Below are 12,456 nucleotides of genomic sequence, written 5' to 3'. Positions count from 1 at the left end.
ACTTGCATATGAGCAATTGACGGTCTGTTCCGCATTCTGCCCCTGGCCTCGTTCTGACTGATGATGTTGAATTTTTCCATCATCTCTTCCCACAGGTGTAGTTGATTTGATTCTTGTGTATTCTATTTGGCGATTCCAGGTGTATATAAAAAAAAAAGTCCCCGTTTATGTTGTTAAAAAAAGGTATTTGCAATAAAGAAGTCATTGGTCTTGCAAAATTCTATCATGCAAGCTCTGGGGTCATTTCTATTACCAAGGCTATATTCCAACTACCAATCCTTCTTCTTTGTTACCAATTTTGCATTCCAATCACCAGGAATTATCAATTGCACCCTGATTGCATGTTCGACCAATTTCAGACTGCAGAAATTGGTAAAAATCTTCAATTTCTTCATCTTTGGCCTTAATGGTTGGTGCATAAATTTGAATAATAGTCTTATTAACTGGTCTTCCTTGTAGGGTGATGGGTATTATGCTATCACTGACAGCCTTGTACTTCAGGATCTTGAAATGTTCTCTTTGATGATGACAACAACGCTGATCCTCTTCAAGTTATCGCTCCCGGCATAGTAGACCACATGATTGTCTGATTCAAAATGGCCAAGACCAGTCCATTTTAGCTCATTAATGCCTCGGATATCAACGTTTATGTGTTCCATTTCACTTTTGACAATTTCCAATTTTCCTAAATTCACCCTTCATACATTCCATGTTTCAATTATTAATGGACGTTTGCAGCTGTTTCTTTTCATTTTGAGTTGTGCCACATCAGCAAATGAAGGTCCCAAAAGCTTGATTCCATGCACATCATTAAGGTCGACTCTGCTTTGAGGAAGTAGCTCCTCCCCCATTGTCTTGTGAGTGGCTTCTAACCTTAGGGACTCATCTTCTGGCACTATATCAGACAATGTTCTGCTGCTTTTCATAAAGTTTTCACTGGCTAATTCTTTTCAGAAGTAGGCCGCCAGGTCCTTCTACCTACTCTGTCTTAGTCTGGAAGCTCAGCTGAAACCTGTCCGCCATGGGTGACCCTGCTGGTATTTGAATACAGGTGGTGTAGCTTCCAGCATCCCAGCAACACTCAAACCCCCAAAGTACAACAAACTGACAGATGCATAGGGGGCATTTACCTTTAAGTATTTACTGACATTTAATGGCATTTACCTTTAAATATCAGTAAATAATATTTTATGAATTCTGAATCTTCATACATAAAGGGTTAATAATATATGTTTTGTTTTGGTAAGAAAAAACATGTTAAAGAATTGCAATTTGTAGAAGTATAGAAAACATAATCACTTATATGGTAATAATTTCCACTTTTAATTAAAATCAAGTTATGTAATTAGGAGAAAATCATTGCGTTTTATAAACATTACCTTTTGATTAGTATTATTTTTGTTTTTTTTCTCTTTAATATTATTAATTCTATATGAGATGATGGAAACCCTGGTGGCGCAGTGGTTAAGTGCTATGGCTGCTAACCAAAGGGCCGGCAGTTCAAATCCGCCAGGCACTCCTTGGAAACTCTATGGGGCAGTTCTACTCTGTCTTATAGGGTTGCTTTTTATGAGGCGGAATTGACTCGACGGCACTGGGTTTGGTTTTTATTTTTTTTCTTGGTGTATGAGATGATATGTCTTTTAGCTGTTTGTATTCACCTAAATAGCTTCTGAGATTTTTATCTTAACCTGGAAAACCTGTCATATCAAAATACCTCTACATTCTCCCATTGTTATAATGCCAAAAGAATCTTTATACCCTTAGGAAAACAAGTATCCCAGCCTTGTACCTTGGCATGTAGCTATAGCCACGTATCACAGAATCTGATAGGAAGTCTAATTTATGACACCCACCGCATGAACTCAAGAGTTTTCAGACCCCATGACTCCTATAAAGCATAGACAGCTTTATTTGTACAACATATTTGGCATTTCCCATGAGCCACATAAAGCTCAAATAGTATCATAAATTCAAAAAGTCTAGACTTAAATAGGACATGGTGAATGACCTCTTTCTACCTTATTCAACTTCCAGCATCATTGGGAGTTAATACTGAGAAAATATGGAGAATTATTTTCAAGGGTTCACATTCAGTAAACATTTAGCAAAAATCAGGCTGTCATCATTTTTCATTTACTAAATGTCATCTCAAGTTGAGGGTGATTTTCATCCCCAGCAATCCCGCCGGAATGTCATATTTGTACTTGGTTTGGTTTATAGGATTTTGGATCACTACGTTCAGGAGCAAATTCCTGGTGCCAAGGTTGTGGTGGAGTCCATTGGTGCTCGCCGGCATGGAGATGCCTTTTCTCTAGAAGACTACACCAAATGTGATTTGACTGTCTATGCCATCGACCCCCAAACTAACAGAGCCATCGATAGAAATGAGCTTTTTAAGTAAGTACTTCTTATTGTGTGTGTAAAAGCTCTCTGGTCCTTTATGCCATCTACATTTACAATGTCACCCATTATCTATTTAAGGCTGTGGCAGTAAGTAGTTAAAAGATTAAAAACACCAGATTGTTGTTTAAAGTGGCTTGTAAGCAAAAGCCTAAGAGCCAATACCTAGGATCCTCACATCTTTGGAGTTTTCAGGTCCAAGCTTGGATGGACTGGTTTCAAGGGGCCTGCTCTCCTTATGAGTTCCAGAGGGTTTGTTCACCCTGTGAGCAAGGAACATTGAGACAGATCACAGCAGGGCCTTACTCTTGCTCCAGGGCCCTGGCTATTTAAGAGCAGAGCTCAGATTCTTTCTTAAAGTGCCAGTTTGCCTGCAACCAGTAGGCTTTAATTTTAAGACTAAACCTAGTTTTCCTGAAAATCTGTTAAACCGGCAAACATCGCTATCACATGTTTCCCTGGGCTTTTGGGTGAGGAGTAAAGGAAATAATTGCTCGCATCTATGTGATATTTTATCCCAGTGTGAACTTGAGTTTTTGAGTTCTAAATCCTACAAATGGGAATCTATAAAGAAAATAGTACAGAATCTTAAATAAAACAGTACTTCGTATTTTCCCTTGGATGTTATTCTAGCACAGTTTAATATCTTTTTTTGTTGTTGTTTTTAAACTCCATTAGCCATTTCTCCTTTATTCTTGTGACCCCTAGTGTTCAGCAAGGATTCATGGGATGTAATTATTAACTAAATTGAAACATAATTTTTAAATTAAAAAATATAATTATGTATGTATATACAAAACAGTTTGTGTGTGTGATTTCAAAACCTATAATTTTTTAATTTAGTTTCTTTGTCTCACACAGTATACACAAACACATTTATATGTGTGTTTATTAAATAGATACATATTTATTTATTCATTTACTTATTTATTTATTGTTCTTTTTGTGGGGTGTCAGGTGATTCCAGCTCATGTTGTTGTTATTATTGTTAGGTGACCTTGAGTGGACGTTCTTATTCATAGTGACCCCATGTGACAAAGTAGAACTGCCTCATGGGGTTTTCAAGGCTGTAATCTTTAGGGGAGCAGATCTCCAGGTCTTTTCTCCTGCAAAGCCCCTGGTGGGTTCCAACGACCAAACTTTCAGTTAGCAACTAAGAGCTTAACCATTGTGTCACCAGGGCTCCTTTATTTATTTATTAAAATCCATAAATTATTAATTTAATTTTACTTTAAATCTGTTCATTAACCAAATTCATTCTTCCTATTGAAAAAAAAGAAAAAAACCAAGCCCGATACTGTCAAGTCAGTTCCAACTCATTGCAACCCTATAGGACAGAGTAGAACTGTCCCATAGGGTTTCCAAGGAGTGCCCCATGGTGGATTTGAACTGCTGACATTTTGGTTAGCAACCATAACTTGTACCACTATGCCACCAGGTTTCCGTTTCTATTTTAGCAGCAATAAAATAATAATTCATAATGTCAACGTAATTGTTTTAAAGAGCCAGAGTTATTATGTAAGCTATTCATCACTTCATTTTTAACAGATATTTGAGACAAATGCAAGACAGTATAATGTGGAAAAATGCAGATAACTGAGCTAAGGCTTCCTCTCAGGCTTTGTAATAAAAATCCAAATAAACTTGATGGCGCAAATGGCTAACGCACTTGCTTCTAAGTGGAGGACTGGAGGTTTAAGTTCACCCAGAGATGCCTTAGAAAAAAGGTCTGGCGATCTACTTCTGAAAAATCTGCCATTGAAAATCTCATGGAGTACAGTTCTACTGTGAGTCAGAATCTATGTAATAGCAAAAATTTTTTGGTTTGGACTGCTGTTACCTCATTCTTAGAATAAAGGCTGGAGTGCTGTAGGGTTTTCTCAGTATTCCTGCTCGGCCCTTGGCTCCCTGTAGGTACCTTCATGCCTGTATCACAGAAAAGATTTCTCTTTACGCTTTTATGTCTCCCAAAGTGGTAGACTGCTCTTGCTTGTTTCTCAGTTCTGTGCTTGTGGTGGGCATGGGTGTGTGTGTGTGTGTATGTGTTAGGGGTGGGGTGGCTGTCATCTGTTCTCCTAGCCCAGTCTGTGTACCTGAGCCTTAAGGAGGAGCTTTCTCAGCTTTTCTTTCTCTCCTTTACATGGCAGACGAGCTCTGCTCCCTTTATATTTGTGATAGGTCTTGGGTGCAAAAGAGTTTCTGCCCCTCCACAGGAAGTAGTAAATGTGTGCTGTGTACTGGTGCAGGATCTTAGGCCCAAGACAGTTTGCTGCCTTGTTTCCAGCAGTAGTAGAATCTTGCTTATATCTCTCCCCCAGAAGCCGTGGATCTTTGTCTGAGCCCTGGGGATGAGAGTATTCTCTGCCCTTTCCACTATTGCTTAAGGTTCTGTCTTTTTTTGAGATAAAGACCTGAGGAATTACATAGTGGTTGTACCCCTGCCCCAGGCTTAGCTGATTACTTCCTACACGCCTGTACTATGAAGAGGCTCTCTCTTGTCTCCTGTCTTGTCCCTAATCTGTTTTATGAAGATCCATGAAAAAGTTTGCAAGCCAGTGCAAACTCCCATTTTGTTTGGGGTTTTCTGTTATTCTAACCTCATATGTTAGCACACACTTAGTTTTTAAATTTTATTAACATTTTAACTTTTTTTTTTTTTTCTTTGCTTTATCTTTTTCTGCTAAAGGTAAAACAATGCGTGGTCTCATCTCACTTGGCAAGGAATTGTCACTCTTTGAAATTTAGTTTCTTTGCTTGCCCTCTAACATCAGCTTAAGAAATTGTGTGGTTACTATTATCTGGCTTTTTTCATCAGAGTGGGAGCTACATTTTCTTATGGCTTTCTGCAAAGAAAAAAAAAAGCAGAAATAAACCAAAATGAATTAAACAATTAAGTGAATACAGTTTTAACTTGTGCCTCTTTTCATATGTCCAGCCAGCTTAATATTGATATATGCAGATAGAAGATGAGAGATGGGGAAGAAAATAAGGAAAGCCTGTATACTTCACAAATAGTGTTTAAAAACACACTTAAACTTTAAAAAAGCGAGCATGAAAACTAAGCTCTGATCTGGTGGATTTAAACTTCCAACCTTTTGGTTAGCAGCGGTAGCTCTTAAACACTGTGCCATCAGGGCTCCAGGCTGTGCCACCAGGGTTCCTTAAAGTTGTTTTAAAAAGCATATTTTTCATCTACAAAAGCAGATTTGTAAAAAAAAAAAAAAAAAAATCCATATGGCCTTTTCTTGAAATATGGAAATTTGAGTAAAAAAACTGTATATCATTAAAACTAAAATTATCTGAGCTACTGGGTTTCTCAAATTGGAGACTAATAAACTATCCCGTGGACTTTATATTTGATACTGGTCACCTTTTTATTTTTCCATGTAGAAGCTATGAATACTATGTTAACTCAATTTGAAATCAACGTGATCACTCTCAAAATTATAATAAATTATGTCAAAAGTAATAAAAATAGACTGCAAGAATATGTACAAGCATGGAAGCTTTGGTTTTCATTTATTTAATGGTGAAATTTAGGCTACTTTAATTTTCTTTCACATTTTCTTGTGTTTTCCACATTTTTTAACATAAGCATGTTATTGTTTGAATTAAGAAATACATTTCTAAGATAATCCACTTCACTTTACATATGTTATATAACCACAGTGGTAAGTATATAAATATTCATTTCTAGCAAAAAAAAAAAAAAAAAACATGGTGGGTATGCCAAAACTTTAGCAACAATATACTTGTGTTGTAGGACTATGGGTGATCTTTCTTTCCTTGAACTATTTTGTTTTCCAATTTCTGATAGTGAAACATTTGACCTTTATAAGTTAAAATTTTAAATAATTTAAAAAGAAAAATACCTAAGTTATTTTGTAGCTTTCTAGTGTATTAAGGACACAATTGCTGCATCATTATCTAGGATTTATAGTGGACGATTCATAAGTTCCTGAGGAATTTTGAAAAAAACATAGTACCTGCTCATCACAGCATAACTATATAACAAAATGGGTCAATATAATAAGTTTGAGCAACAATAATTCCTTCATTATCCTCCCCAACACATTGCCCATAGTTGGAAGTACGTTAATTAGAGGAAGTTTGGCAAGAACTACTGGCTTAAATTGATCACCAACTCCTGCCATCCTGACCGCACTGATATGCTACCTGCATCATTTCTTTAATCTTCTCTTCTTATGCAGAAAACACCTTTAATTTGTTCAGTGTCCATAAAACATTTTGGTTTCAGATTTGAGAGTGCCGACATTTAAGATGGTATAGTGGAAAACAAATACAGACTCTGAGTCTGAAAGCTTGGGCTGGTGTCTCGGATTTGTTTCCAAATGGTACAGCAGCAGTAAATGAGTTTTAAAGCATTGGTCTGAAGACCCACGGAGATAGAACGCATGGATATAATTTGCAAACTATGCTATGTAACTTAAGATATATATTATTCCATTTCAATAACTTAATAATGTAAATAACCTCAACACAATGATATAAAATTCAATGATATTGATAATATGTTTTCCCAAGTCTCTAAGCTAATTAAACAAGGGTCATTGTTATTAATATCATTGATATGTTTGTACAGATATGTAGTTCCTCTTTATTGTTCAGGCTTTTCATGTGTGTTTTGTTATGAGTCATAAAAAGACTTCTAACTCATATTGTGTTTCAATTAAAATACTAAAAGATTTTGTAAAAAATAAAAAGGCTAGGATTTTTCTCTGTTAACATCACTGACTTTACCACTTATCTAACAATAAAGATTTTTGGATGGCAAACTGCTCGATATCAATAAAGACTTTCAGCCGTATTATGGGGAAGGAGGACGCATTCTGGAGATCCGGACTCCGGAGGCAGTGACCAGCATTAAAAAACGAGGAGAAAGTCTAGGCTACACAGAAGGTGCCTTGCTAGCTCTGGCCTTCATCATCATCCTCTGCTGTATTCCTGCCATCTTGGTGGTTTTGGTCAGCTACAGACAGTAAGTATTCATAAAAATATTAAAAATGGATAGCTCCTGAAGATTTATAAAAAACCATCTCTGGTAACATACTTTGTAAGTCATTGATGATTACTGTATCCTTCTTCTATCAAATTGCCTTCCTCAAAGGGGAAACAACACAGCCTTTTGATTCATTTTTCACAGGTGGCTCAGTGTTTCTGTGCTTCTAATATGTCGTCATCCACTAGGAGTATTACGTTAGCTCCTACAGTTTTTTTGTTTTTCATCAGGCAGTCTTGGGAGAGAAGGTAATAGGTATCCTGGAGAAAAGGCAGTTTTCTTACTTTACCCAGGTCCAACGGGAGATCTATAACTTTCCAATATTGTCATGATAGGTTTTTATTCATACTGTTAAATTTACCTTTGTGCAGATGGTCACAGTGTGGGCAAAATCATTTTAAAATCATAACACACCATATGTAATTTTCCACATGGTTTCTTCCATCCTGGGTCACTTTGCCAGTGCCTGTATTGTAACATCTTACAGAATATTTGGTTGTTTAGGCCCTTAATTTCTCTGATTCTGACACTGCAATGAAACCATTAAAATATATCATTTGTGTATTTGGATGCTTCAAAGTAGTCAAGTAATTTACAAATAATTTAAACATATTTTTTTTTGAGGTAGACTAGAAATCCGTTTTTTATTTGACTCTAGGTACAGGAAATTTTTGTGATTGGAGACTATACATTAAAACTGTATCCCAATTGGAAATGATTGGTGAAAAATTGGGGAATAAGGTTAAGAAGAAAGAAAGCCCTGAGGGTGGTACAAAAGGAAAATAAATAACAGACAGGAATCATAAGTCATATAAATTGCTTGATATTACAAATAGTAGCAACTAATGGTAGAGCTCCTATTTGTCATTTAAGATACCTACAGGGAAAGTACTAAAATAGTCCTTATATATTCTTTAGCTGTTATCTTTTTTCTCAAAAACTAGGAAATTCTTTCTTTTTATTTTTCAGTTAAATAATGTAAGACATTTCTAACTTGCAAGTCCAAAACATATGCTCTGTACAAAGACACTGTAGAAATATTTTCTGTTACAAAAACAATGTGAAGCTGATTATTGGAGCTTAATGGGCCCTTAACAAGTCAGTTGATATGCCAAATCTGAATTCTATGCATATACTTAACATCAGACAAATTGTTTTAAAAGATTAAACCATCAACTCAATATTAATTTTCAAATTATGTCTGTTCTGTATTACCATTTATCCTTTTTCATTCAGCTGTTTCCCAAATCTGCTCTAGTATATCCTGCTAGCAATAAAATCAGTGAGAAAGCTTCTTATATTTAGTACACAATGTAATGATCAAAACTGAACCATCCTGGGTATTATACTTAGTGGTGTGAAATTGAACAAAAAGTTAAGATGGTTAATATTTAAACTTCCTGTCTTTGATAGAAGCATTATTTAATTTTTATAGTTCGGTAATCAGCTTAAAACCCAATGAATTAATTTTAAGTACTGCTTTTTTTAGCTTAATGGAATTAGACAAAATGAGTTTTGTACTGCTCGTGTTTCAAAGTAAAATTCTAACATTTAAAAACTAACTTTTGTACCTTCAGACTCTGCTTGTAAGTAAAATGGGAAAAGATGGTTTTTCTATTATATTAAGATGCGTCTTTGAAATTTGCTATGCGTGGGAAACCAAGAAGCCAAATATGAAAAGAAATGTCACAAATTCATTACTCAGGAGTGGCACCTTTCAGTTGTAGCTTCAGCTTCAAAGTGAGGCCTTGGGTATAAATAATTAGGGCTTGCTGCATGACTCCATTCCTTTATTATTCTTCTAGTGTAGTAAACCAAGATGCCAATTACAAAGAGTGGATCATCTTTAATATCCTTTTTTTTTTTTTCTATCATAATTGAAATTCACATATCCTTGTTATAATTCAGTTTTTCTTAACCCACTTAGTTCATTTCTTTCTTTTCTTGTTATGAATGTTTTAACAGCTTATATGGCTGAGACAATAATAATAAAATACCACTTTTCACTTTCTGTGTTGAAACACTTAGTTTCCCAACTATGTCATTAACTGTGTCATTATGAGTTCAGCCAATAAATTACTCATAATTTTGAATAAATCAGATGTTAACATATTATGAATGCAATATTTCTAATGCAGTTTTAACTTTTTTTTTTTTATTCTTTGCTTTCCTACACAGGTTTAAAGTGTAAGTATAATCACTAATATTTTGCACATCATTTTATGTAATAGAAAAGGATAAACCCAGATAATATTTAGTCAGCCTGCCTGCCCAGAACTATGTATTATTTGTTTGTTTTGTATTCTTAGTAAGCCTATACTTTTTGGCTCAAAAACGTGTGATTTTGTGTGTATAGAATGGAACTGTTCTTACCCAACTGGATATAACTGGGGAAAATGAGAAAAAAAGACTTTTCTCTGATGGTTTCCACCCTTTGAGATCTTGGTGTGGAGGAAGGCATTAACAATCAGAGCACAAAAAACCAAAACCAAACCCACTGCTGTGGAGTCGATTCTGACTCATAGCGACCCTACAGGACAAGGTAGAACTGCCCCGTGTAGAATTTTCAAGAAGCGCCTGGCGAATTTGAACTGCCAACCTCTTGGTTAACAGCTGTAGCACTTAACAACTTCACCACCAGGGTTTCCAGTCAGAGCACAGGACACACAAAAACAGCAGCCCAGTTTTAACTGAGCATCACAGGCTTCACTAGAAATCAAGAGATACAAAAGCTAACCCAATCTTTCTCCCAAATTGTACACCTACACAGCTTCAGTGAACTAATTAATAAAAATGTTTCAAATAATATAAATAAAGTTTTATAAGTAGATAAACCAAACCAAACCCAATGCCGTCGAGTGGATTCGACTCATGGCGACCGAACAGCGACCCTATAGGACAGAGTAGAACTGCCCCATAAGGTTTCCAAGAAGTGCCTGGTGGATTCAAACTGCCAATCTTTTAGTTAGCAGCCATAGCTCTTAACCACTAGCCACCAGGGTTTCCTTATAAGTAGATAGAAGACTAATATTAGAGGAAAATTGTACGCATCCTATATGCCTCATGTTACAAAAGAGATCCATTAAACAACTTCCAAAATAAAAATCACACTTTTATAAATATTGTGCCTTCTCCGTTTGACTAACATCCTCCTTTAATTTAATTTGCAAGTATTTCTATGGAATTCCACTCCTTATTAAATGGGTGGAGCCCTGGTGGTGTAGTGGTTAAGAGTTTGGCTGCTAAATTTTAAAGAATCAAGGGTATATGTCAATGATACCCTATGGGGATACATTTGTACTTACATCCATTTGTAAGTTCAAATATTTGTATGAAAAAAAATTGTTTAAGTTCCTCTAATAATTGAGTCTTATTATTAAAAGTTAGACTATTGATAAGCATTTGATTTCTAAAATGAGTTTTACAAAACAACCTTGCTCTACTAAAGACGCCAAGCTGAGTGCACCAAGACAGCGCGAATCCAGTCCGCTTTACCTGCGGCCAAACCAGCAGCGCCTGCCCCGGCTCCAGTGGCTGCGCCCCCGCCGCCGCCGCCACCTCCCGGGGCGCATCTCTATGAAGAACTTGGGGACAGCACAATGTAAGTAGATCTTTCAGGAACTTTGAGAACTAGGTGGGTTTTAAATGGGTCCTGTGTGGTCAGTATTTAATTTTAACCTGAAGCGGAAACGCAGCTTTCAGCTTCCTTTGATTATTTTATGTTTTCAACAGAAAAACGTTAAGATTAGAACCTAAGAAAGTTAAATTGAAAGTAGTAGCAAAAAAAAAGCAAAACCAAAACACTGAGTTAGAGAAAAACGGTATTCAACTTTAGGAGACATTTGCAGATGAATAGCTTGAACATCAGAATATTTAGACTCTCAACTTTCAGGCTCATGCAGCCATTTTTGCCCTCAACCTTATAAATAGATTTTTGGGGGGGCGGGGGGGGGGAAGTTAATTATAGTAAAGGAGGGGAATAAAGCTCAATAATAAAATAATAATCCCTGATTTGGGAACAAAAAAACAACTCCTGGTTTGGTAATCAAAAAACGGCTCTATGGTTTAAAAATCATAGACTTTTCCAAGATGCTATTTTAGGATATTATGGAGTAAGTAAAATCTGAGTGAAAAAAGAGACCATGTATTAAATACACAAGCACTTAGAAAATATTTTCCCATTATATTCATCTTGAAAGAGTCTGCTGTGATAGCTTAATATTTCTCCTATACTGTTTGGATCTCTAAGCAATAGTAAATCATGAATTTTTGAAAGAGGCTTTTAACTTATTAAAAGACTTCACAGCTGTTTCTATAATGATGTTACTCCCGTAATCAGTATCCTTTTGGACATGTTTTAACATGTCTATATTAAAAAAAAAAAAAAGTCAAGAGTAACTACATCTGAATATGAAATGCAGAACAACCGAGAAGATGATAAAAAAAAAAAAATTGGATATGATTAAAATAAATCCAGAAACTCTCTTATTAACTGGGATTTTGGGAGCAGGGGGGACTAAAACATACTGTTCTTTTGTGTTACATTTGTAGCATTTACTGGTGGGAATAAAGCAAGCCTCAAAAATTATGAGATTCACCTTTTAATGAGAAAACTAGTTTTAAACAGATATGACAGTATTATTTTTCATATTAATATTACCCAAGAATATAATATTATCATACAAAAATCATTTTAATAATTTTTAAATTAATTTCATCATCTACATATTTTAATGTTAAAACTGAATTTAAAGCAGCTGAATGCATGAAATTATCTTTCTAAAATAATACTATAATACAGGATTCATATGTCAAATAGATTTAAAAAATTTTTTTTTTCCATAGCATCAAAATGATGGTCTCTTTTTGAGCTATCGGTGAATTTAGGAATTGAAGCAATATGTTTTCATTTTCTTTATTCGTGTTAACCACCTCTCTCTAGTCAAAAAGTTTAGAAAATTAAAAAAATCATAATGTATAGTATTAAGTATGTTTATATATAAAATAAATGAATGATATGTATTTATTTTTTG

General features: G+C 35.2%; 1 protein-coding gene across 17 annotated transcripts in view; it reads left to right on the top strand.

Moving 5' to 3' along the window:
- The window catches only part of PCDH15 (protocadherin related 15), an 853,216-nt gene that overhangs the window by 821,988 nt on the left and 18,772 nt on the right, over nt 1-12,456 (top strand). For 13 of the 17 annotated variants that reach the window (XM_023546967.2, XM_023546966.2, XM_003409268.3 and 10 more), the window contains 4 exons: nt 2,224-2,400; nt 7,184-7,402; nt 9,602-9,610; nt 10,872-11,024. In XM_023546967.2, coding sequence (XP_023402735.2) covers nt 2,224-2,400; nt 7,184-7,402; nt 9,602-9,610; nt 10,872-11,024 — 558 coding nt within the window. The remainder of the gene's footprint in view (nt 1-2,223; nt 2,401-7,183; nt 7,403-9,601; nt 9,611-10,871; nt 11,025-12,456) is intronic. The other 4 variants (XM_003409269.3, XM_003409264.3, XM_003409263.3 and 1 more) reach the window with 2 other exon arrangements.

This window comes from Loxodonta africana, chromosome 16 (assembly GCF_030014295.1).
Source record: "Loxodonta africana isolate mLoxAfr1 chromosome 16, mLoxAfr1.hap2, whole genome shotgun sequence".
NCBI lineage: Eukaryota > Metazoa > Chordata > Mammalia > Proboscidea > Elephantidae > Loxodonta > Loxodonta africana.
This window is presented reverse-complemented; position numbering and strand designations above follow the sequence as displayed.